We start from the raw sequence: 26,298 nt of genomic DNA, 5'->3' as shown, positions 1-26,298 counted from the left end.
TAGCTCCTTGTCACCACCTCATCTTTCCTGCCGCAGATGCCAGGAGGGTACTGGCCATCCCGTGAGCAGCCAGGCCACAAGTCACAGAAAAGGGTCCAGCCAGAGGGAGCTGGTGCACGGCACCGATGGCAGAGGACAGCCCCAGCGCTTTGGAGCTGGGCACCGTGGCAGCGTTCCGCAACGCAAGTTAAATGCGGACAATAACTGGCCAAAAGAAAGGATCAAATCACTTTCTCCCTTGTCTTTTGCAGGTTCGCCCTGCAGCTCATCACTGGAAAGAGCAATACATTGAGCTACTTGCTTTTCTCCAGTCTCCAGTCATGGATTAAGCCCCAGAACCTTGCCGCAAGATGAGTATCAAGAAACTCTTCAAAAACAGAGAGGCCAGGACAGCACTGCTTTGAAAAAAAAGTTGGGTATTCTGACTCCCTGTCGCCACCAACCCAGGAGTCCCGAAGCGAAGCACAACCATGCTACACGTGCTACACCACCTGCTCTTAGTGTGGGAGAGCATTATGTGTATCACAGCAACGCTCAAATGAAATCGGTCACGTTGGGCCTCCCAGAAACGTGCCAGATGATCGTCCCCATCTCAGACCAGCAGCCCCTTCTCTGCGTTAGGCTCTGCCGTCCGCCCAGAGCTGGAAAAGCCCCGAGACTGTCTCAGTTTTGACAGCTAGCCACCACTGCCACAGGCGGAGATGGTTATAAATGAAGCTGAATCTTATCAGTGCTTCCCCAGAAAAATCCAAGTGTCGACCTTGGAGATACAGTGAGCTCTGCTCCTCTCCCACGCTGATTATGCTGTAACTTGACTGTAATTGGGCTCTATTTAATAATTACCGTTACTCTGTAATTATCACTTTCTGATTTTTCTCTTTGTTAGTGTTCGCCGGGGAGGGGGAGAGGCTTTTCTACCGTGCCAGAGAGCTAAAGATGTCTCAGATTCAAGACGACATGGATGTGCCGCTTGCTGCGGCAGTGTTTAACCAGGCACCGATCAAAACACGTTCCTAAAGTCACTTGTGTCACAGCCGGCAGAGAAATGCTGGGGGCTGCTCATTTGCTGTTTCTACCCCCAGCTAACCAGACACAAGCTCTCATACGCACAGGAGAGGCTAATTAAGGAGTACAGGTGAGCAAGGAGTGCTTCTTAAGAAGCCATTATTATTGAAATGAGACAGCAAGGGAGGCAGTGTGGAAGGATCCTTAATGAAACGGGGGAGGAAGGGAATTAGGAGAAGAACAAAGTAAAAGGGGGAAGAAGCAGTCTAGGAAGAGGAGGGGGACCTGACTGATGGAAGATGTGGCGGAGGCGCAGAAACCAAACCAGCCATGTTCTTGCTTTAACATCTGATTTTCTCCTCTACCCTCGGAGCCTGAAGGGCTCAGACACGCTCATTCCCAAAGGCTCCAAGAAGACAGTCCCAGCCTCCTGGGGCTAAAACACAGTTTATGTTCATCCCAGACTGCCCTCAGCTGTGCATGTCCCAGCTTAGAGACACTGGCTCTGGCTCCAGGGGCCAGAGTGGACCTTTAGCGTGCCACATCTTTCCCTAATGAGCAAGAGCGAGCACCCGGCAACACGGTCCAGACAAGCTGCTACCAAGCACAGCCTCAGGGCTCCAGGAAAGGTGACTGGGTTCTTGTCCAGACTTGCAGGATAATTTGCCCGAGCAATAGAGCAAAGTCAGAGGTGAGCCTAAGAGAGTCACCCTAGCAAGGCCATCCCCTCCTTCCTGCACAGCCCACCAGAAGCGTGGGTTTCCCTAGCTAAAGGCTGCTACAGCACTCTCCCCCCACGCACAAGGCAGCATTTTCTCATTCTGCCAGTGGCAATTACCACCAAGTCAGCAGCTGCATTTGGCTCATGCCCATTTGGTAGCCTTGGGCTGATGGCCTTTTGGACACGGGTAGTGGCAAAACCAGCCTCTCTCCCCACAAGCACAGCTGCATTTTTACTTCACAGGCTATGGAGGAGAGGCTCAGCAGACCACACAAGTCTGCTTTCTCAGCTGAAGTCACAAGGAAAGTGGAATTTGAGCCCCTTTATTTTTGTCTTTTGCAGAAAGCATTTGTCCATGGGTCAACTAGAGAGAGCAGCAACACAAATCTCTACTGCCCACCTGGGCTGGATCTGAAGCTGGGAGTTACAAAAACACGTATCTGAACCCCTTCAGCCATCTGGAAAATCACTCTGGCTGTATATTTCTCACTTACTCATGCAAACTCCTGCCCAGACAGAGAGTGCAATATCCACATTATCCTCAAACTCCTCAGAAAATAGGCAACTGCAATAGTGTCCCTGCTTCCGTCTCCCCCTGAGACCATCCCACCACCCTTTTCCCAACCCCGACTCAATCGAACGCATTGCTGGTGAAACGTGTAATCTTCTCCAGCGAGACAGCCATTTCACACTCCACACGCATCACCGTAGGCAAGGCGTCCGCAGGGCAGGAGTTGCGAGAGTGCTCGGAGACCTGAGAAACCTTGTCAAAGGACACCTCGTTGCTTTCCATCTGCAGAGCAGCGTGGGGGAGAAGCTGGGGGTAGCTGAGGGTCACCACTTCCTTCTGGTACGTCGTGTCATGGTGGTAGGAGACCAGCTCGTTGCTGAAGTTCACTGTCTCCACTGCATTGCTGGGGCAAAGGCAGCCACAGCCCAAGATGGTTGCAAAAGCTCTCCGGAAGTCTGCATTGAAGGCGTAGATGATAGGGTTGAGGGAAGAGTTGGCCCACCCAAACCAGACAAAGATGTTGAAGACAGTCTCGCTGACACAAGGTAGCTCTCCTGGCTCACGTATGTCAACATTACAGAAGGGCACCATGCAGTTGAGCACGAAGAAGGGCAGCCAGCAGAAGACAAAGACGCCCATGATGATGGAGAGAGTCTTGAGGACCTTGGTCTCCTTCTTGAAGGAGTTCTTCAGGGAGGCCTCGTGAGGGCAGTTGCTGCTGTGGCAGTTTTGGGCATGTTCCACCGCCCTCTCCAGGGAGGAGATCCTGCGGATCTGCCGCTGGGCAATGCGGAAGATGCGGGTGTATGTCACAATCATGATGGCAACAGGGATGTAGAAGCTAATGAGAGAAGATGAGATGGCATAAGTCCTGTTGAGGCTGGAATCACAGTTCTCCTCCTCCCCGGTGATGTTAAAACCTGGCTCCTGTTGGCTAAGGTGCTCACGATCCTTGTGCCACTTCAGCTGCACAGGGATGAAGGAAATCAAGAGGGACAGTAGCCAAGCCACTCCGATCATGATGAAAGCCACGCGCTGCGTCATCTTCCTCTCGTAGCGAAAGGGGTTGGAAATAGCCCAGTAACGGTCCATGCTGATGATGCACAAATTGAGGATAGAGGCTGTGGAGCACATGATATCAAAAGCCACCCAAACATCACAGAAAGCCCCAAAGGGCCAGAACCCTGCCACCTCGGTGGCAGCCTTCCAGGGCATCACCAGCACAGCCACAAAGAGGTCGGACACTGCCAAGGAGATAACAAAGAAGTTGGTGACCTTGGAGCGCAAGTGTCTGAACTTGACCACAGCCACACACACCAGGGTGTTGCCCAGGAGCGTGGAGAGGATGAGAAGGAAAAGTAAGGCAGCTGTCACCACACGGAAGGACAACGTAGAGTTGCCTTCCTCTGCCCAGCTCTTCCTGCTGCTGGTGTCATTGATCACATCCAGCCCATCTCCTTCTGTGGAGGAGTAAAAACCATCCATGGGTACCCCCTTGTTCCAGTCCCTTGAGAGGTTTCACAGCTGTTCAGGTCCCCATCAGCATCCAAATCCCTTTTTTACGGCTCCGCTGACATCTCAGAAGCATCAGCTGCAATCCTCCCAGCTTTCACTCCCAGCCAGACGACCCGGCACAAGGAAAAGTGCTTGAAGCTCTCACTCCTTTCCAAATCTCCTGCTGACAGCGTGGCATTTGGCATTTGGTTTTTTTCCCTCTTGCCTCCCACCCCACTTTTCTTTCTTTGCAGCCTGCCACTCACAAAGAGCCAGCACTCACCTCTGGCACTCGAGCGAGCTGGGAGGGCTTTGCCGCAAGCCTTCCTCCCTCTCTTCTCTCAGCAGCTCTTCATCTGTTGTTGATCTGGTGCCTGCTACAGAATCCCAGTCAATCCCTTCTGCACTGGCCAGGCTGGGACTCGCTGCCAGAGGCAAGAGGGAATCGGGCTCTCTCTGCTCTTGCAGACGGACCTTCTCTGCTCACAAGCCAGGCTGCTCTGCTGTCTGCTCTTCCCTCCGTTGCTAATTGCCTCTGGATTTCACACAGGTGAGATCCTTCTCTGCCCACACACCAGGTCCCCTACTCACCAGGTCGGTCCTCCGCGAGCTAAGACCAACCCGGCACTGGGAGTCCGCAGCTGACAGGGTAAGTTGCTTGGGAATTAGGTGATAGGATTGAAGGGGTAAAATAACAAACATTCAAGTGGGATTTGAGGGTCTTCGATGCAAATCAGGATGGAAATTTAGTGTGCTTGATCTCTGAATAAAAGACACCTGAATTCACTGCACAGGCACTGAGTCATAGCTCAGATATGCGACCCCAAACCAGTTACTCCCCCCCTGTCCCAAGCTGCCCAGCTGCAAGTGGTGCAGAACAGGCATTTACTTTTCACTACGAAATTCGTTCAAGTCCACAGGAAAAAAAGACACACTCCCCCCAAAAAAAAAACCAAACCACAACCCTTTGTACAAACCTGAAAGTTTTTGCTTTCTGAAAGTATCGGACAAAGCGCAGTTTTCAGTGTTTCTTTCAGTAGAGGTTATGTGTAGAACCAAAGGGGATGCTGAACATCACTTTGATATTTTTTTTTTTTATCCTGAATAAACATGGGTATTTTCAGTATAGTGATACAAGGTAGCTTCCCTTTCAAGTTCATCGTTCGTTCTTTACATTTAATTCCTAAGTAGGTCCACCTTAGCTTTCTCCTCAGCAATCAACCGACAGCAGAAAACATTAACCAGCAAAATCAAGATGTCTTTCCAGGACAGTAGCCGGCCCTGTCAGCAAAGCGTGGTCACCCCCAAGAGATCTCCTCGCTACCCTGACCGACCATTCCTTCAAAAACACAAGAACAGCTCTTCCCTCTCGCCCCTGTGCTCTCACACGAGGGCAAGACCCTCCCCTATTGCGTTGAGGGGAGGAACGCCACGGTGTTAGGAACCAGGTCTGACCTCCTAAGGCACAGTGTAGCCTTGGAAGGAAGAAGATCCCAACCATCGCTTTGTAACTAAAGCCACTCCGTAAGCAAAAGGGCTCCTCCGACCAAAGAAAGGTCAGAAAAATCCTTCAGGAGGCAAGTTTCCTCAAGAGCCAGCTCTCTAACAGCTGCTTAAATGGGGACCTGCTTTTGAGAAAAGCCTTGCTGGTAAACTGGCTGAGGTGGGAAAGAGCAGCAAAAGCTTTCCAAATCAAACTGAAAAACCAACCGGGCAGCTCAGCATTAATTCATTCATTACACTGATACTTGCTGTCACGTATCACGATGACCTCTGCCTTTGCCTGTCATATACACCGCTTCTGAAGAAAGCAGTGGCCAATCTATACAGAGTCAGCTCTGCTGCACAGAGATTTAATTAACTTGGCCCTGCGACCCAGGCTTTGCATAAGCCTAGATACAGCAGGAACTGCCCGAGAACAACTCTCAAACAAGAGCGCGATTATTCTCTTGAAGATACAGCACCGAAAAAGCTTACTCCTAAAGCAAACAGCACGCCTGCTTTGTGACAGGTTAAATAAACTTGTTGCCAGCATGTCACAGCATTTACTTCTGAAGGCTTTGTGTAATTAAGCCTCATTAGTTCCACCGTCTGCAGCCCGCTCCTGCCAAGCGCCCATGCGGGGAGGAGCAGCTAGATGGCACCAAGCACCGGCTCATGGCCCCGCGCTTCCACCCGGGTCTTTTGGGTCAGCCAGCTCCCTGCCTCCTCACCAGGCTTCGAGCAAAGCAAAAGGCGGCCACCCAACCGCCCAGGCGCCGCAGGACCCTGGCAGCGCGCTCGCCCGCGCAGGGGTGCGGGCAGGTGCCCCGTCCTCTGTGCCCCAAAGGGCATTTTTCGCATATTCCCTATACCATAGGATCACAGACTCATAGGATGCTTTGGGCTGGAAGGGCCCTTCAGAGCCCACCCCCTGCAGCGCCAGGGACAGCTTTAACCAGCCCAGGGTGCTCACAGCCCCGTCCAGCCTGGCCTGGGATGTTCCAGGGATGGGGCATCAACCACCTCTCTGGGCAACCTGCGCCAGTGCCTCACCACCCTCAGTGTAAAACATTTCTTCCTTATATCCAGTCTAAATCTATTCTTCTTTAGTTTAAATCCATCACTCCTTGTCCTGTCACAACAGGCCTTGCTAAAAAGATTGCCCCCATCCTTCCTATCAGCCCCCTTTAAGTACTGGAAGGCTGCACTAAGGTGTCCCCGCAGCCCCCTCCTCTCCAGGCTGAGCACCCCCAGCTCCCCCAGCCTGGCCCCGCAGCAGAGGGGCTCCGGCCCTCCGATCATTTTTGTGGCCTCCTCTGGCCCCGCTCCAGCAGCTCCATGTCCTCCTTGTGCCAAGGGCCCCAGAGCTGGGTGCAGGGCTCCAGCTGGGGTCTCACCAGAGTACCAGGCGCAAAGAATTTCGAGATTGAAGTTGCAAGACACAAACAAGAGGATGCTTTTGCTGCTCTTCAAGAGAGCAGCGATGGCAGGTGATCTGTCACACAGTGTGAAATGACGGCAGAGGCTCGGCATGGGGGCTCGCGGTACACTTAGGTTGCACATCCTAAGCCAGACGGCGTTCTGGGAAATCATTCCTCGGGATAGAAGGAAGCCTTCCTCCTCCTTAGAAGCCTTCTTCCTCCTTAGGAGCTTAAAAACATCAAAGAAAGGATCTCACCCTTGCACACTGCCTATACAGAAGCAGCCACTCAACGCTGGGTTAGCACGGGGAAAAACAGGACGGAAAGGGATCCAATCCATTACGCAATGTCTGTGCATCTCGGAGTACACCTAATGCAGAAAGGACCGTTAACTCTGCTGTCGTAGGCAAACAAAATACAGGCAGTTACTCAAACAAAATACAGGCAGTTACTCATGGGTCACAGATTAACTCCTGCCTGCTAGATGCAATCTCCTCTGCTGAAAAAACTGTTCTGCTGCATTATATTACTAAACAGTTGCTACATTTCCTCACATAAGCAGCTGCTATTTTTTCTGAGAATCAAGTTAAGTACTATTTTAAACAGCACTTAGATATGATAACATTCCAGTTTGGTGGCAATTCAGTTCTAGGTTTTTATATTTAATTTCCTCACCCAGCAAGAAGCTGCCCTCTATTTCCCTTCCCTGCTGTCTCACCAAAATATACTTAAAATTCTCTATTCAGCCATCTTGATTACATTCCCCACTTTGCATCAAAGGAAGAAAATTACAAGCCACTTCAAATAAAGGAGCAGCTGCTTGGGTTTAACTCTTAAACGCCTCTTCCAGAATGGCTGTCTCTTATCAGATGCATTAGAGAATTACAGGAGAGCATTTATTCTTACAGGAATCACTTTGCACTTTATTTCCAGAGAAGATCCAAGTTCTGATAGCAGGGGAGAAATGAGCGGTAATCAGATCCTTTAAAAAAAAAAGGATGCAGTGATACTGGCTGTAGGCAGATGTGAGCCTTCCCAGAGACATGCTGTAGGAACAAGGAACTTCTTCCTCCCTGCCCACCCCTGCAAAAAACCACACTAGCTCTCCAGGGATCAGCATGCCAGCTCAGATCAAACTCTTGCCAGAGGAAACAGGCTTGACTGCCTGCAAATTCAAAGCTTATTTCAGGTATCTTAGTATCCGAGGGAAGTAGGAGTAATTTGTTTTGGAGTAGCCTGGTGTATAAACTACTCATTTAGATTCATCATCTTTAGACAGAGGAAAAAACAGTATGTCTTCTCAGCTGCGCTGCTTGATTGCATCAGAACAAGGAGCTGGACAAAAAACCATCGCAGAATAAGGCTTACATATTGTTTAGTACAAAGCCAAGCGGTCAACAAGGAGAACTGACCTCCTGGCATAGCAGGTTCCTCCACAGCCACAGCAAGGTGGCTCAGGCAAAGGACCGCGTTCTGCGTGAGCCCTGAAATTGCACTAGTTGAAAAAGAACTGGAGAGGTAAGACAAGCTGAAGCAAAGAAAAAGCAGCAAGACTTTCCAAAATGATACGCATAAAATTAAGGCCGTACAGCCCAAAAGCCAGTGCAGGCTACGTGGTAAAAACTGACAACTTTTTCAAGTTAAACATGGTAACTCTTGGGCTTTTTTTTTTTTTTAAACACAGAGAGAAGGCTCGGAGAAATCAAAGTCTGGTACAGCAGTTATTCAGTTTGTTGTTTGACAAAGCAGCCCAGGAATCTGCCCATTTGCTTTCAGCAGACAAGTTTTATAGATGCAGAAGCACAGGCAGAACAGCACTAATACGGCAGCGATCTGTGGCACGAGGAAAGAAAAGGAGGCACTGCGAGGGACTCTGGTTCCTCCCCTCCCCTTTATTACACATAGGCAGAAAACAGAGTGGTTTTTCTCCCATTTACTTACAAAGAAACGGAATACAGAGCTTCAAGTCATTTCACACAGTTCCATGTGCAGCCTGGGTAAACTGCTAGCTGGCTACCACACACCTTCTCTGGCAGGAGTCTGCACTCTTGGACAAAGTGACAAAGAAGCCAGAGCCAACACAGCACCCTAGTGACACCTGTAATTTCTTCCCCGGTCCTCTGGGGCTAAAGCTGGGTTGCCAATAATTAACAGGACACGGGAACTCCAGCCCTAGTTTACCGCTCACCCAAGCTGCCATCAACATGGCTCAAGCAACGGCGCTTGGTAGAGGTGGCAGCGTAGAAATGGTGACAGGAATACATTCCGAGTCAGGGAGGGGTGCGGAGAGGAGGACGGGTCGTACATCAGCACGTAGCTTGTCGCTCCCCTGCCACGCACAGGCTCCGTCTGCAGAAAGCCCGGTTAATAGCACACTCCCCTCCTGAAAGAATTTGTTTATTCACATTAGGTATCAGGCTTTCTTGCTCTTCCATGTGCATACGCGTAATAAAAAAGTGACCTGCAAAAGACGTTTCACTTCTGATGGGTAAAAAGCCTCTAAAAAACATCTTCAGTTGCTGTGCTTGTTTTTTGGGGGGGGGTTTTGTTCGTTTGGGGTTTTTTGTTGTGTGTGTGTGGGGGGGGTTGCGTTAGAAACATTTACAGGGTTTTGTTTTGGGGCTTTCTGGTAAGCCATAATCTTATTGAATTGCAACATCAAGACTGAAGGCAAAGTCAAGGCTGTTGTATGAAACCATCCCCTCAGGAAGGGAAAATGATGTATCTCTTCTCCTACCCCCAATCACTCAATATGAGAGCTCAAAGCAGATCACCCTGCAGCTCCCAAGAAGTTTTGCAAAGAGGGAAGATACAAAAATAACAAACAGCTCAAATTTCAAGTAAGAGCAAGCAGAAAACTGTATTATAGCGACTGCAAGCCTTCATCACAACAGGCAGCATAAGAAACTCCTTCATTTAAAATCTTTTGCAGGTCTCCCTTTTAAGGCCTTAGTGTCATTACAGAAAGAGGAATTATTTTTGTCTTGTGCTTGCAATTGCTGCCCCCTAGAGCAGCAACAAAATCTCCTACAATTTAACAGTTACAGTGTCTAGTTGTCCACGACCGTGCAAAATACAGACAGGGAGGGACAGAACTACCACCAGGTGTTTAAGCTTGCTGCAGGTAAGTACTCTCCTTGACATAAGTTATGTGCCAAGTGTTTTAAACAACCACACAAACAGCCAAATGTTGAGCAACTGCAATACCGCTGCAACTCAGATTCTCAACATCAGCAACAGCAAAGGGGAAAAAAAAAATACCGAATCAAAACCAAAAAACCGAGCACTGTTATGGACATAGAAGAGTATATCTTCACTGGGCAGAATAGTGAGTTGCATTCCCAGAAGGGAAGACTGGATGGCGCAGAGTGACTTGGGATAAGAAGTCAAATTGAGACCAGTGCAGATGTTGGCACAGAGATGACAAACACCAGCCGGGGCCAGTTCCAGAGTGGATTGTCATGGCAGGAGATCCTGCTGCTGAGCAAAGTGATATCCATGAAGAACAGGGGAGCGTTACCCCTCTCCCCAGAAGTTCTAGTCATTAGTTAAGGAACCTTAAGACAACTTCTCAATCTGCAGCAACAGGATCCTGTTGGGTCTTTAGAGATTCAGTCCCAGAGCTGTTTTGGGTTCAGAGGAAGCAGAGGGAGTCTTTTGTGCCAAATCTATAAAGAAAATTGCAACAGAAAGACATCAGTTTTCATCAGTACGAGGGACGAGATCAACCACATCCGTAACTAACAAATACAATTTCAGAGCGCCTCAGTGCTTCAATATTCAATCGCATTCTCTTGGAAACCCATGCTTCATGTTTGATATGGGATGCTGAGCATTCTTCTGCTCTGAAACTTGAGAATAGCAGCTGCCCAAATAGGAAGAAAACTATATGGGCAGTCCTGTGTAATTGTTCATTGACAGATTCCTGAAAGGAAAATTAAAGTCTATTTACCCCTGTCCACCGCAGGCCTAGGGAAAACTCAGCATGCAGTTCAAGCCTATAAACTCTGGCCACTCGCCGTTACTAAATAAAGACTAGTTAAGTACTAGTTTAAGCAGACATCATACCTATAACACATAAGACATAGTAAGCATTCTAGGACAGAGAAGATGCTGCGTGCTTGGCAGCAACAGGCACAAAAATGCCGGTCTACTTTATCACTGTAAACAGAACACACAAAAAGCACTGCCTGGCTTTGTTAGACGACAACAAAAAATAGTTAGTCCAAGCACTAGCTCCCTCATAGGGCCTTCAACTTTCCCTATACCCCATGGCAAAAAGTGCAGGCAGAATTTCTGGCAAAGATGGCAGTTCTCTCAAGACTGAGTCTGGTAGCGAGAGACAATGCCACTGAACACCTGGCAGGGATACCAGGAGAGCTTGCTTTCAACGTGTAACTGAAGTGGGAAAGATTCCGGCTCAGACTTTAGTTCTGCTAGACATCTTTCATTTCCGAAGGCTGTCACAGATCCTAATAGCAGCTAGCTAACATGACTTGCTGACATCCATACCTCCATGAGAAATGGAGAGCTTTTCCAATTCAGCTTCAAGCTCAGCATCAGAAATGGGTGGATTCAGCACCTTATGGGGAACAGGAGGCAGATCTGCAGGCTCCTTAGTCGAGTCCTGGAGGAGACTGTCCAGCTCCTTCTCAAGTTCCTCAGTATCCATCTCTGCTGATTAAAGAAAACATTCAGTTCTGAGCAGAGTTAAGTTGCACAGCACAGACCGAAGTCCAAGTTTAAGAGGTATTATTACTCCCATCCATCATTACACATAATAACAATGAACCCTGTGTCCTTCTTCTAAAGGTGAAAATTCAGTCCTGATCTCAGGGAGAAGCTATTCCTTTAAAAGCTTTTGCACTGAGTCATCTAAGGGCAAGAAAACATTCCAGCAGAGACAAACAAGCTGCAGCAACGCACAGGCCAGAGGAAAAGAGATCATCACTTAAAAAACAAAGCGGCAGCCACCCTATAAAAATAGATTTAAATCAACATTACACAACTCTGAGCTGAAATCCACCAGCACTTAGAGACTGCAAGGATTTGGAGATGCACAAACGCCAATTCCCCTGCAACCCACCATCAGAGAAGAGACCTCCTTGTCAGTCCTCATTCCCTCTCAAGGCACCAGTAGCAACAGCCTCGGTATTTCAGTAAGCGCTTGTCCTCCCAGGAAGGGGGACTAGACATGTGGGGATGGAACAGGGAAGGGAAGGGCCAGCAGTGACAAGAAACGATGAGCAAAGATGAAATCCCCAAAACATACCTAGACCATTGATCCCCACTCCAGCCAGAGTCTGGGCTACTTCATCTTGAGTATCACAAAGCTGAGGAAAAATACACAGCGTTTGATATAGAATACAAACTAGTCTTACTGTAGCCACCTATGTCAAGAGTAGAAATGACAAAAAAAACAAACAAAAATTTCAAAAGCTGACTTAAAGGCAGCAGGAACTAGTGCAAAAGAGACTGCCAACATGACTGTTTTTTCGCTAGTGAAAGCAGTAACATGGAAGATTATTAAATAAAGTGCTACAAGACCAAGTAGAATGTTTGAGGATCAAACCTGAAACAGGATTTCAGTCAATAAAAAAAATCCCCCTAATTTTAGCTTTTTGACATAAGTAACGAGCTTATATTGCAGCTTAGGCTAACAAAATAAGGAAGCTAACATCTCAGCTATGAAGTTTTACAGATAGCCCCTCAGCTCACTAGCTGAAGTCACTATTTAAGTACACAGAGCTGAAGCTGCTAAAAAAGTAATCCTTTTCTGGTTTTTACACCAGCTTATGCAGACAGATTGCTCTCTTCATTTCAATTAATTCAGAATAAACTCATCTCTTTTCCCTTACTGAATTGCAGAAGATTATGGGTTAGGCCATTTTCAGACCCTGTTTTTATGCATGTAGTTGCACTCCAGCTTCCAAAGGTATGACTTGTGTTTCTTTTTAATACATCTCGCTAAACATTTTCTAGGAAAGTTGTGTGCTTTAGCAATATTGCTAACCAAAAGAACACATTGAATTTGTGTATCTCATGTAAATTGTGATTACTAGCCAGCAATAAACGCAAATACGTAAACCCAAACACCACCAGTTATTTGAAGACTGATCTAAAAAGCTCAGGATTAAGTCAGTTTGCTCTGGTAACATATGGACTAGAAACCAAACAGCACCAGAACCTCAGCATTAATCTTGCTGTGTACATCTACACACCACGTGCTTGTTTGTTTAGATGTGCTCTTATTTCAGTACCTCTTGTATCTGATCCACCAGGTTCTCTGCCTTCTCCACAGTAACATCTCTCATAGACAGTTTCAGAGCTCCCACACCAGCCTGATAGGCATTAAATACCTTAAAAAAAAAAAAAAAAAAAAGCACAATGCTAACTAAGAACAAACAACAGGCAGTGTAAGCTTCTCTCAAGTCCTGTTATCCAAGCAGGACCCTCAGAGAAACGTTAGCATACAAGCAGAAAATGGAGCCACAAGTAGATTTATTCAGAGCAATACCCCAACAGCAGATTTGCTGTTTCCTAGAGCAGAGAATAAAGTCTCACCAGCCAGCTTCCACCCCTCAGACATGAGCTCTGACAAGCAGGTAAAGCAGCACAAATGAGAAGAACAGCGCTAAAGTGAGAAGCACAAGACAAAATTAACACACTACCATCTGGTCAGTCTGGGAGGCGTATATACGATCCAAGATCCCCTGCACTGCATCCAGCTTGGAATGAAGCTCTTCAATGCGCCTTTCTGTCCTTCGTTTGGACTTCAAACATCTCAGTGCCTGGGGACATTAGATACACAGACTTGGATCACAAACCAGGCAGCAGCCAAAGGAAGTGTAAAAAAAAAAAAAAAACCACCACCAAAAACAATCCGTGTGCAGCCGAGGTGCACACACAACAGCTGGTTTTAAGAGCTAGATATTTCCATTTCTCTTCACCACATCACTCTGGACAAATATATTCTTACCTTCACCTTCAGGAGATGTTTGGCCTCAGAAACACCACTTCAACACATCTAAGCTCAAGTACACAATGCCTAACCCTGGTCATTATCTGCAGTTATGAACCAGCTCCAAGACACTTAACTTGTAGTTCCCCCCAAGTAGTAGAACAGTACTCACCAACTGCTTTTTCCCAGCTCTACAAGCACTCCGTGCATCCTCTTTACACCTGTACGGATGCAACAAGGAAAAAGCAGCTTATTCCTTTGCAAGCAGTAGTTATTTTACAAATCAGCAACCAGCCTCACTATCTTGCCCTAATCCAGCAGTGACCGAGAAACAACGCATTTCAGGTACCACCACCCTTAAGCCATTGTTGCAAAAACCTTTGACATCCACTCGCTGCATGTTGTTTTCATGGGGATAGGAAAAAAAGGCTGGAAAACCTGCCCTCCACATGACCACAGTTACTCTGTTTACTGAACAGGAAAGAATGACTTGCACTTTCAGAAAGCAGCTTCTAACTATGCCACGGGAATACAAAGTTCTACAGCACACAGACGTTCTTCCCGCTACCCTTCCCCAAATTACTTCTCTGCTTCCTGGGAAAGGGACTCCACCTTCTGTGACAGCAGCTGTTCGCTTTGCATCAACTGATACACTCCGATGTCCACATCATTCATTGGGGAGACTTTGGCATGAAGACCTCGGGCAAACTTCACTATCTAAAGACAGAGAACCACATGCTCGAGTCGCTTGTCTCCAGAATCTGTGCCTGCTCTAGAAATACTTCCACTCTGATGGAAGGAAAAGATGCTTTTACACCCCCAGTTTAAGGCTGGTAATAGAGCAATGAGGACATACCAGGCATCATATAACCTAATACTAAACTAGAGAGGATCAAGTGACATCAGCGTGAAAACAGGAAGCCTTAATGGAACACCCTGAAGATTTAAAGTCGCCTTGGTGCTCTGAACAGCGTATGGCAACGTCACGTTTCCAAGTACCTCAGTACGGAACCGTACAGTGCAGAACGCTACAGGCAAACACGCCATCTTAGAGACGAGAGCGCCTGCATCTCTTAGTTACTGACAGACAGGAAACCCTTTTCACAGGAAGTGAAACACTGATTCTAGTGGCATGGAACGATTTCAATTTGGGTAGCTGGGAACAGTCAAGCTGCGAGTAGACAACCACAATATCTGCCAAATTTCTAGCTGTTAAATTACATAGGTAATATTACAGATGTTTGACAGAGGAAAATAAGAACCTGTCATACAAGAGTGAGGATTTAATCTCATCTATAACCACGTTATGATGTTGCAGTACATAGAACTGACTTTTCCAATCAAAGAATGCCCATATTTAGCCAATAAAGTATTCTTTCCAGCCAGATGAAACGCCAAGATGGGGATTATACCACCCAAAAGCAGTCACCTTTACCCTGTACCTTCTCTCCATTCTGTTCCAGGATCGTGACCCTCTTTTCCTTCTGCAGCTGAAGCAGCAACAAGTAGAATGTCCTTTCATCTGGACAAACACTGGCACAGAGGGAACGTAGCTCCGAGAGCGCAACAACAGGGTGAGAAGAAAGCACAGAGTTCTGATACAGGCGATAAACTTCCTCTGCCTTCTCCTGAAAGGAAGCAACAGAGCTGTCTATTAGTTTACACAGGACTCTTACTTCTCTCACAACAACTGCCAAGTCCACACCTGCTTCCTCCCACACACTGAGGGTGAAAAGTTAGAGACGTCACGTTTTGGGCAAGACAGACTTTCAGAATGAGGTGTTATACAACATTCAAAAGCAATTACAATGCTTTAAAAATATCAGCATTAACAGAATGAAAAATAGTACAGTTTTCCACGAGAACCAAAAACACTATTCATATTCCCCGTGCAAATGCTATGGAACAACCTAAGAACCACACACAGGCAGCAAGTTGGCCTCCTCTGCACTTCCTGAAGTCCACTCCCCACCCTAAGTTTAAACCCAATAAAACCTTTTCTTTAATCCACACTGTAAATGTACTCATCATTTGCGGGCAGAGGGAAAAGAAAAAAAACATTTCTCCCATTTCAAGTGAGAGTTATGGTCCACTTAAGACTATAGAAACAATTCTTTCCATCCACCCCCAGATTCCACATCAAGGCTTGTGGTTTTCCAGGCAGCTTTTTAAAAGGTTTCTCTCCTCTCCCCTGCACGCACCCTCTGAAAGGGCTGTGGAATACCCATGGCAGAGGGAAGATGCCGTCTGCTATCACAGTAACTACAGATAAAGGAACACTTCTAAAAAGCTCTTGCATTTCTGTTAGTCCCAGTCATTGAGACGCCACTTGCATGCAATAGCAGCAAGTCTTGGTGCTAATTTTAACAGTCACTGAGTAACACAGAGAGGGGACCCAAGGTCTCGACTGCCAGCACCGCACCATCCGAGTTAGACTGAGCAACAAGGAGTTACGCGAATTCACAACGCAACCCACAGGGCTACCACTAACAACATGCCAAAGAAAAGGGTCTGAGGACTGCCCTTGGATCCTGTCAAATCATGTCTGAAAAGGCAAGCTGAAGGCACATGCTCGAAAGTGAAAGCAGCCTTTAATAACGCACATGCGAGTTCAGCTTGGTGATACACTGGACTGACAGCCAGCGACTTCTACATCACCTCTTTCTCCCTACAACAGACGGCACTCGATCTGCAAGTTTCTCTCACACACTACTCTTGCACAAACTCAGACCTGAGATTTACAGCGGTCTCACAGCATAGTGCTTGCCTTCCTAGACAAGCCAGCAAGCCTGCCCCTCCCATTTCTTGGAAGTCAGTGAAAAGTCATTATGTTCGTTTCAAAGAACATCTGTAGATACAAACTATTTCTTATTCCCGAGTTATTCCATCCTCCTCTCTACAAGCTTTTAAACACCTAAGGAATACAAATGATGGTCTGTTCAACCCTGATCCTTCCTTGCCAGCACATAAAGTGATTCATAATCTTGAGAAAGCTCTCAAGAACACTCACCTGAAGCAGCTCCACATAAATCAGAACCTCCTCTTCCTCAGGTATTTTACTGTCACCCAGCACACTGGAGAGGGTCCACTTCAGGGGCTTCAGAATGAAGACTCCCACACCCCAGGAGATCCAGCTGCTGTCTACACTGGCCATGAAGTCTGACTCCCTCTGCAGCTTGCCACGTCTAGAGAAGAGACATGCATACAGAACTGAATACGGTCAGTCCTAAACCCTTCCACTGGCAGCGAACAAGAGCACCAGCATGGTGGAACACTGCTCTACGCTTTGGACATCCACAGTCCTACTGATGTTTTCTAACACCCATTTCTAGCTCAAGTTTGACATGTTACCACTGCCTAGGAAAGTGCACAGAGGACTCTGCTCCTCCCCAGCTTCCTCTGGACACAAGGGCCTTTTGTTTACTATTTTTCCAGTTTTGCAAGTTTCTCCCAGTTTTCTGACTTGAAGCTGATGATCCACTGAACAAGGAAATCGATGGGGAAGGTCAGTTTTTAGAGGAGGCAGTTGCACATTTCAGGATGCTTCATTTGCATGTTAAGTTGCAAAACGTAACTTTTCTCAGATCTAGAGATTTTATTTTTTTATGTTACAGACACAGCCTCAGCTAGCTAGTTCTTGAATCTTTTCAGGATATCAGTCCCAGGCTCTGATTTCACAACACAAAATGCTTCGTTGCAAATACCAGCGCACCACATCCCCATACACCACCACATACCGCTTGCAGCTGGGTCATCACAATCACCATTTCAGGGAAACATAACCCAGTTTAACAGAAAGCTCTCCCTGCACCCACAAGCTCTCCCAGCACTGTATTCCCTTGGGATCCCCTGTGCTCCCCATGGCACGCTGCCCTCCCACATCTCCTGTGAGCCCCAGGGTGAGCTCCTCTGACTCCCTGTCCATGCTCTACCTTGCACAGGGCTCCCAAATTCCCCGCAGAACACAACCCCCTAGTCCCTTGGGCCTCTCCGTGCTCTCCTCTCCCTTGCAAGCCCTGGCATGGCAACAACCCCCCTCCACGCTCTCCCACACTCCCCTGCGCAGGCAGGCACAACCATCCCTCCAAGACCAGCACCAAGCCTTCCCTCGTGTCCCCCTCCTTTTCTCCAGCCCCCTGCAGCGCTCTCCCCGCCACGCACACAGCGGGCACCTTCCAGGCTGGCACGACACGGAGCTCTCCTTGCCCGCCTCCATGGCACAAAGCTCCCTTACACCCCCCTCCTTCTGTAACTACCCCTCCTCAGACCTGCCCTCCCTCCTAGCCGCCCTCCCCCCACAGAGACCCCCCTGCGGCCTTCCCTGCCCGCCAGCCCCCGCAGCGGGAGGCCTGCCGGGCCTGCCCCCCCCCCCCCCCGCCACCGGCGGTACCTGAGGAGCTCCCGGAGGACGGTGCCGAGGCCGAGCGGGAGGCTGCCGCGCCGCTCGAAGCTGTGCTGCAGCTCCCTCAGGCAGGTACGCACGGCTCCCCGGCGGCGGCCGCGGGCCAGCACCAGCCCGACCCAGAAGGCCATCTTGCTGTCCCACTCGGTGCTGTTCACCTCGCGGCTCTGCTTGAAGGCCGAGAAGAGGAAAGCCATACGCTCGTCGTCCGTTTCCCACTCGGGCGGCAGGTCCCCCGCCGGGGCCGGCCCAGGCGGCGCCCGCCCCGGGCTGCACATCTACGCGAGCCCCCGGCTCCGCCGCGGCCTCCGCCCGGCCGGGACCCGCCTGGCTGCCGGGGAGACACAGCGCGCATGCGCGCTGCTCCCCCCCAGGGCCGCCTTTGTGTGGGCCGCCCCGCGCCGCCCCCCCCGCACCGCCCGCCGTGGTACGGCCCTGCGCCTGCGCACTGCTCGCCGCCGCCTTCCCGCCCTGCGTGACGGCAGCCGAGGCCGCGGGGCGGGCGGGGCCGGGCGGGGCCTGGACGTCACGTGGTGATGTCATGGCGGGGTGATGTCATTCTGCAGCATGGGCTCGGTGTTTTCGCGCTCTTGCTGGAGGCCGCCCCGGAGGCTGAGGCCGCAGCGGGCCTGCCATGCGGGCCTCCATCTTGGGGCCCGCTCTGGGGCTTGTCAGCCTCGGCCCCTCCGTCCTCCAAACCCAATCATGGAATCACGGAATGCTTTGGGTGGGAAGGGCCCTTCAGAGCCCACCCAGCCCAGCCCCTGCAGCGACAGGGACAGCTTTAACCAGCCCAGGGTGCTCACAGCCCCGTCCAGCCTGGCCTGGGATGTTCCCAGGGATGGGGCATCAACCACCTCTCTGGGCAACCTGTGCCAGTGCTTCACCACCCTCAGTGTAAAACATTTCTTCCTTATATCCAGTCTAAATCTATTCTTCTTTAGTTTAAATCCATCACTCCTTGTCCTGTCACAACAGGCCTTGCTAAAAAGATTGCCCCCATCCTTCCTATCGGCCCCCTTTCAGCGCTGCCAGGCCGCACTCAGGCCTCCCCGCAGCCCCCTCCTCTCCAGGCTGAGCACCCCCAGCTCCCCCAGCCTGGCCCCGCAGCAGAGGGGCTCCGGCCCTCGGGCATTTTTGTGGCCTCCTCTGGCCCTGCTCCAACAGCTCCATGTCCTCCCTGTGCTGAGGGCTCCAGAGCTGGACGCAGGGCTCCAGGTGGGGTCTCACCAGGTAGAATCATGGAATGCTTTGGGTTGGAGGGACCTTTAGAGCCCACCCAGCCCAGCCCCTGCAGTGACAGGGACAGCTTTAACCAGCCCAGGGTGCTCACAGCCCCGTCCAACCTGGCCTGGGATATTTCCAGGGATGGAGCCTCCACTGCCTCTCTGGGCAACCTGTGCCAGTGCTTCACCACCCACATTGTAAAAAATCTCTTCCTTTTATCCTGTCTTGGTAGGGGTTTGGCCGGTGGTCAGCAGTAGAGCTTCGCTTCACTCCCAAGCAGGAGCGAAGGTGAGTAGGCACTGGGTGAAAATGGCAAAGGGAGCGACTTTTTGTGCTTTGACCCACACAAGATTAACGTGGTGAGGGGCTGCTTCGCCTCCGGGGTCTGTCTGTGCTTTCCACCAGGAAAGCGTGCCTGGCAGAAAAGGACCTGGGGGTCAACAGTCAGCTGAGCCAGCAGTGTGCCCAGGTGGCCAAGGCGGCCAACAGCATCCTGGCTTGTGTCAGGAATAGTGTGGCCAGCAGGAGCAGGGGAGAGGTCATCCCCCTGTACTCAGCACTGGTGAGGCCGCACCTGGAATGCTGTGTCCAGTTTTGGGCCCCTCAGCACAAGGAGGACATTGGGGTGCTGGAGCGTGTCCAGAGAAGGGCAACGGAGCTGGGGAAGGGTCTGGAGCACAGGGCTGGTGGGGAGCGGCTGAGGGAGCTGGGGGTGCTCAGCCTGGAGAAGAGGAGGCTGAGGGGAGACCTGATCGCTCTCTACAACTCCTGGCAGGAGGGGGCAGGGAGGGGGGTGTTGGGCTCTTCTCCCAAGGAACAAGCGATAGGGCAAGAGGAAATGGGCTCAAGCTGCGCCAGGGGAGGTTTAGATTGGATATTAGGAGAAATTTCTTAATGGAAAGGGTAGTCAAGCATTGGACCAGGCTGCCCAGAGAGGTGGTGGAGTCCCCATCCCTGGAGGGGTTCAAAAAACGGACAGACGTGGCACTTTGGGACATGGTTTAGTGGGCATGGGGGTGTTGGGTTGATGGTTGGACTGATGATCTTAGAGCTCCTTTCCAACCTTAATGATTCCTAGTTTTCACTTTCATTACAAATAATCCAGCCACCAAGCCAGGAAACATGAAATTAATTATTACTCCCCTTAATTGGTTTAGTGGTGGACTTGGTAGTGTTAGGTTAATGGTTGGACTGGATGATCTTAAAGGTCTTTTCCAACCTCAACAATTCGATGATTCGAATGCAGAGGAATGTAGTTAAAACTAAGCTGTTGTCATTTTATTTGTGTTTCACCACTTTATTTGCATTGCCGCCGTGGCCCAGCAAGGCGCAGAGCCCCGCATGGGCTGTTGGCGGGGCACGGGCACGCACAGAAGCGATGGTTCAACCGAGTCAGCCGTGGCTGCAAACGTCCAAGACTGGAGATCCCCCATCCTCCCCCGGGGACCTGCAGCCCTGCACCACACCCTCCTAGGGAAAATCACCCCGGTGACAGCGCACAACCGTTTGCACGGGCAGGGTTGAGCAATCGTGGACGGCAAAGGGCGTGCTGCACACACGTGAACCCCACAGACCGCACGGGGCTGAGCCAGCGGCACCGCGCTGGGGAGCGGGATCTTCTCAGCCCTCGGCTCCTCCGACCGCTGCAGACAGCTGGTGCTTTTCACACTGGAGGAAATCTGAAGAAGCAGAAACCGCACAGCTAAAGCGCCTGCCTGACGGCCCCGTCCCACGAGCGCGTGCTGAGAACAGCCCCAGCCGACACCAGAGCTGCCCCAGCCCAGCCCTGCTGGGGCGGCTGAGGGCTGTGGCAGCAGCGCTGCTTCGCAGGGACTCGAGTCGCAGCTAACGCCCACAGATGTTGGCTTTCCTGTCCTTTCACAGCTGCGTTTTTCCTTTCGTGTGGCAGCACGATTGCTGTTCTCCCCAGTTCCCCCAGGGCAACAGCCTTGCATCCTGTGAATGTCGGGGTGCGGGAGAGGAGTGAGAGAGGACTTTCTTCGTGCAAAGTCTGATGTTTTCAGAGCAAAGCTCTACGCTACTAAGAAAAGGGGAGGCAAACTTTGCCGCTTAAGCAGAGCTGCCAAGTTCTGGGTATTTCTGTATCACTGCATTCGCCATATGCGATATTTCTTGTTCCTGGCAGAGCAGGGGGGAATCAAGCTGCGTCTGGGACCTCGGCGCTGGGGTGCCCTGTCCCTCGTGGGCACACTCGGGGGTTAATCAGCCCTTGCGTGATGGAGACGGAATCATTAACACCTCCAACACGTGTGCTTGGGCTTCCTGGGATACTCAGATGTGTCTGGCTTCCCTGCGAGGCGAAGAGGGAAGGATTGCTTTGGCCAGTCTGGGTCTGAGTCAGACCCGTGGTGTGCAGTCATCAGCTTAACCCTGTAGCCGCTGGGATGCAAGAGCCACCCTGGGCCCGCAGCGTTTCTCCAGAAATCAGTGAGAAGTCAGCTGGCTCTCAGAGATGCAGGACGTGGAGCTTGTTTTACCCAGTGCTTTTATTACAAGTTTTTTTTTCCCAGGGCTGCTGCGGTGCGCTCATGCAAGGCTGCTTGCGACCACGGTGCTGCTGGTTTCGTTTTCATTGAGGTTATTTCACATTCACGAGCAGAGTCAGTCCTTCAAGCAGCCCTGCTGACTCGCAGTGTCTTGGTGAGCCAAGGGTATTGACATCGGTAAATAAAAGCCAGCGATGGTCCATTCAGAGGGTTTGGTAACACCGCCTTGGCTCCCTTCCCCTGGCCAGACCTAGATGCTGTGGGGAGGGCAGCAGGTCTCAGAGCAGCCTTTAAACAAACCCCGATCCATGTTTTAAATCAGGAGATGACTCAGCAGAGGCAAGAGCCTATTTTTATCTTCTTCCAAGCTTTCCGCGTCAAACTGAAATTTTATATTAATCCTTTCAGTGCTAGCCCAAAAATAATATCACCTCCTTACTGCGAAGCCATTCATACCAGAGGACCTGCGATCTCTGGGATCCCTTCTGCCAAAAACCAGCCTGGCTTTTCCCTGGCACATTTTGGCCGCAGTCAGCAAAACAAACACTGCGTCCAGGAAGCCAAACGGCAGCATCTGACCACGAGTCTTGTTCAAAGGAACCGCACAGGGCTGTGGTTATGCACCTGAGGAAATTGGCCTTGAACCTGCCGTGCCGGAGGCTGTTAGACCGCAGCATCACATGTTCGGTGATAAAAAGAGCCAAGTGATGGTGAGATCTGGCTCCAGCTCCAGATGAAAAACTCCCTCCTGGAAATTCAGCTGTGGAAAAAAACCTGTAATACAGGATATAAATTAAAATATATATTGGCTGAAGAACGCATCCATGTGCTTTGAGACATTTGGGGAAAAGATTCAGGGCATCCTCAGTCTATAACCCCCAAAGCCAATTCGTAATTTGCTTTTGTAGCCGTGCCAGGAGATGTAACAACAGCAGCTCGGTCCCTTCGTGGAGGCTCAGGGCTTACGCGTGGCAGGGGATGAGACTGGTCCCCCCGGGCAGCGGCTCCGCTCTGCCGAGCCAGCCGGTCCTGCTGCTGCCAGAGCGGTTGGGCTGCGAGCGCAGGCGTCTGCGGGGCGGCTGCGGGCTTTTCGAGGGGTTTGTAACATCCTAGCTTCGCCCCGTGGAGATTTAACCTGGGATGGGACTCTCCAAGCTTGAGCAGAAAGCTGGATTTTATGCAATATTGATCATCTCAAACCTGGGACTCTCCAAGCTTGAGCAGAAAGCTGGATTTTATGCAATATCGATCATTTCAAACCTTGGACCTGCCAAGCCAGAGGTTTCTGCTCCAGTTTGGAAGCGGGCAGGTGCCTTGGTTTGGATACGGAGCCTGGGCTGCAGCTCAGGGTCTGCAACACCCTCACCCCTCTCCTTCATCCCAGAGCTCCCTTCAAGTCCTGGTTCAAGGGGAGGAAGGAGAGGAAGGAAGGGGAGGGTAGAGAAAGGAGCAGATCTTAGTTCAGACTCCGCGTTTGCTGTTTAAAGTTTCCCCTTGCTTTTAGAAGCCCTCTGAGTTGGCAAGGGAAGGAGAAGCATTTAACCCTTTCCCTTGCCCAGTGGCTGCGTGCTTGGAGGCAGGGAAGCTGCATCGGGAATAGTGAAGGGAGAAAGGATGCGGAAAACCACCCGCGTGCCCTGAGCATCTCCAGAACCCCAAAGATATGGCGGGCGGAGGGCATGAAGACAGAAGTCTGAGCATCCCTGTGCTGCAGAGGGGAAACTGAGGCACGGAGGGACGGTGTGACTTGCCCGGGCTTGCCCAGGGGAGGGGCTGCGGTGCAGGAGCGTGGAGTTGAGCTCTGTTCTCACCAAGTTCGCAGCCTGGACGGCCTGCAAGACCTTTTCCTCCCTCTTTTAAAGAGGAACCAGGCATTTATGAGACAAATCATTTGTTTATCCAGAGCAGGGGAAAGTTCAAAATTATCGGGCGGCTTCAGATCCCTCGCAGGCACAAAAACAGATGGGAGGCAACAAAAAGCCAAAGGTAGAACTGAACGCTGGTGTTCAAAAATATATATATATAGGCACGTACTGCATGACCCACCCCCCCCGGGGTGTGCTGAGGATCGCAGTTAAAAGAAAGATGCTCTGGAAGGGGAGATTAGAGCCACCTTCACCCCCCCGCTCTCTTTTAAAGACGGACGATGAGCAAACAGACGCCGCGTTAGGCAGGACAGGAATATTTCAAGGGCCTGAACCGTCGAGCACAGCCAGCTCGCACGAGGTTAACCACTAACCGTGGCCGATAAGACTAGGCTTCCCCAGGCTGCCGTTCATTACGGCTGTCCTCTGCGGGCAGTTTGGGCTCAAATCTCCTTTCTCCCGGCGGCGAGGGAGCAGGAGGCGAGCCATGGTCCAGCCAAAATCCTTGCTCTCATTTTATTTCCCACTTGCAACAGAGCTGAGGAAGCGGGGTGGGGGGGGGCTGGAATTTGGTGTCCCAAAACCACAGTGTGTCCCTTCTTCTCGATGTGCTTAATTTCCCCCCGATGCTTGTGTTGCGGTGCAGCCTCCCCGGCTCCTGGGGAGCTCCTGGTTCAGAGGGAGCCGCAGGGATGAGCAGGCTGCCGGCGATAAGGCCTGGGTGCCTGCCGGGATGCCTGTCCCTGGGTGATAAACACACAACCCACTCTCGCCTATGACCAGAGCCTGCCCTGCGAATCAGCCTTAAATGGAAACGGTCGGCATGCCAGCACGGCTGGGGTGGAAATACTTGCTTGGCGGGTGAATGACGTATCTGCCGGGGCGTCCCACCCCTCCGGACGGCTGGGGAGTGGGAGAGGGTGAGCATCACCGGTCTCGCTCGGTAGCTGAAACACCCACGAGCCGGACACAAAGCCGTCTCTGTTAGGAGCTGTGCAAAAACATTATCTCTGTGGTTTGTCGGTGCAGATAACTCTGCTAGCCCAATTTTGTAAATGGCGAGACCGAGACGGATGGAGAAGGTGCTGCGGCTTCTGAACAAGTGTTTGGCAGGAGGAGGAGGAGGTCTCGGGGTCTGGGTGCTGAGGGTTGGCCTCCCGCTGCCGAGATGTGTCTGAGGACCCAGTATAAACTATGGGGCAAACTGGGAAGGTCCACTTTTGTGTCCCCCTTGCCATACATCCAGCCTCTTCCCATCTGAGTTTACGCACGGCAGTTCCCTAAAGAGCATCAGGTTGATTTTGGGGAGAGCGGACGGTCCGGGTCCTTCCCCATCCCACTGGATATTCACAGAATATGCAAATACAACGTGGCTGTGGACTAGCATTTATTCCGACTTAACCGAAAAAACTAATTGTTCTCTAAGGACCCAAATGACTTCAGCTGAAGTCAGTGGTTATCCAGAGCACAGAACACATGGTTTTGGTTAAACAAAAGGCCCTGCATACTTTTGGGGCTTGTAATAGAAGTACCCACCCAGGAAACAGCCAGGAATTCTTCTCCTTCAAATAACACTTCAGCTTAATTATTTTCGGCATAGACAGGCCCTAACATCTGCAAGGCGAAAACCAGGTTTCCAGCGCTCAGCATGGCAGGGTGCACAAGCGCTCGCTCTGCCGCGAGCACGGTCACCAAAGGGAAGATGCTTCCCAAATATCCACACCTCGAGCGGGTTAGCTGCGGCTCTGTTGATCCCGCTGCACCCGAGGAGCCTCGCTGCCTTCCTGCAAGTCCCGGGGCTGACGATGACACCGGCGAGCTGGCCGGCAGCCCTGTTTGCGCCCCGATTTTCAATGCGCTCAGCCCTTTCCCCTGGCCCGCAGCTTTTTTTCCTGGTGAGCAGCTTTTTTCCTGCAGCTTCACCTGAGCCCTGCCACCCACTTTCAGGCTCTCACCTGCGCCTGCGTCTGCCTTGGGCAGTGTTGGAAAAGGATCAGTCAGTCACGAGTTATTCTTCCATAGCCTCCGGTGAGTCACGGCATTTCCGAGGAAGGCGGGGAGGCTGCTCGAAGCCTTGGGGCTGTAGAATCCCGCTAGCACACCGCAAGATTAGTTAGCCTGGAGTTCAGGATTAGGAAAAGATTAACAAGTCACCATGTCTCTGCCTCGGTTTTGTGTTGTGAGAGTAATTTTTCTTACACACTAGCCAGATAACCTGACCGTGGAAGAGCTGGTTGTGTAATGGCAGAAAGTCCAAAGGTTTAATTTTTTAAATTTTTTTTTTCCCTTTCAGCTCAAGTCCCAAACCCCTCCCCCCACCAAAAAAACCCAACCAAAAAAAAAAACCCCGAGGTGGAATTTCCCCATTTTCCGGCTTATAGGGAAAAAGACGACTGTTTTGCAAGACAGGCGAGCGTTTCGGCAGAGCCGTGCTCTGCCTTTGCACCTTGTGCCGCCGTGCCCTGCCGGGAGCCCTGGCAGCGGCCGGGATTTCTCACCCAGGGCATATTTGTGTATGTCCTGGTTTCGGCTGGGATAGAGTTAATTTCCTTCCTAGTAGCAGGTATAGTGCTGTGTTTTGGATTTAGTAGGAGAAGAATGTTGATAACACGCTGATGTTTTTAGTTGTTGCTAAGTACTGCTTATGCCAGTCAAGGACTTTTCAGCTCTGCCAGGTACACAAGAAACTGGGAGGGGGCACA

The 26,298-nt window shown here is 50.7% G+C and overlaps 2 protein-coding genes across 3 annotated transcripts; both read right to left on the bottom strand.

Moving 5' to 3' along the window:
• Window positions 1–1,738: 1,738 nt before the first annotated feature.
• Window positions 1,739–4,545, bottom strand: LOC104038192 (D(1) dopamine receptor). Its single transcript, XM_009492498.2, has one exon. It carries the CDS (start codon window positions 3,720–3,722, stop codon window positions 2,358–2,360), a length of 1,365 nt encoding a protein of 454 aa, XP_009490773.1. The 5' UTR covers window positions 3,723–4,545; the 3' UTR covers window positions 1,739–2,357.
• Window positions 4,546–9,171: 4,626 nt separating this feature from the next.
• Window positions 9,172–18,275, bottom strand: CHMP7 (charged multivesicular body protein 7). 2 transcript variants are annotated; one of them, XM_075724040.1, is made up of 10 exons: window positions 17,986–18,275; window positions 16,606–16,780; window positions 15,038–15,223; window positions 14,179–14,312; window positions 13,768–13,816; window positions 13,306–13,425; window positions 12,895–12,993; window positions 11,907–11,967; window positions 11,147–11,311; window positions 9,172–10,302 (listed from the first exon to the last, which is right to left on the bottom strand). In XM_075724040.1, exons 1-10 carry the CDS (start codon window positions 18,273–18,275, stop codon window positions 10,238–10,240), a joined length of 1,344 nt encoding a protein of 447 aa, XP_075580155.1. In that variant the 3' UTR covers window positions 9,172–10,237. The 2 variants fall into 2 exon arrangements, with proteins under 2 accessions (XP_075580155.1, XP_075580156.1); XM_075724041.1 differs by having other exon boundaries at window positions 11,147–11,308.
• Window positions 18,276–26,298: the final 8,023 nt, after the last annotated feature.

Source organism: Pelecanus crispus, chromosome 21 (genome assembly GCF_030463565.1).
Source record: "Pelecanus crispus isolate bPelCri1 chromosome 21, bPelCri1.pri, whole genome shotgun sequence".
Lineage (NCBI taxonomy): Eukaryota > Metazoa > Chordata > Aves > Pelecaniformes > Pelecanidae > Pelecanus > Pelecanus crispus.
This window is presented reverse-complemented; position numbering and strand designations above follow the sequence as displayed.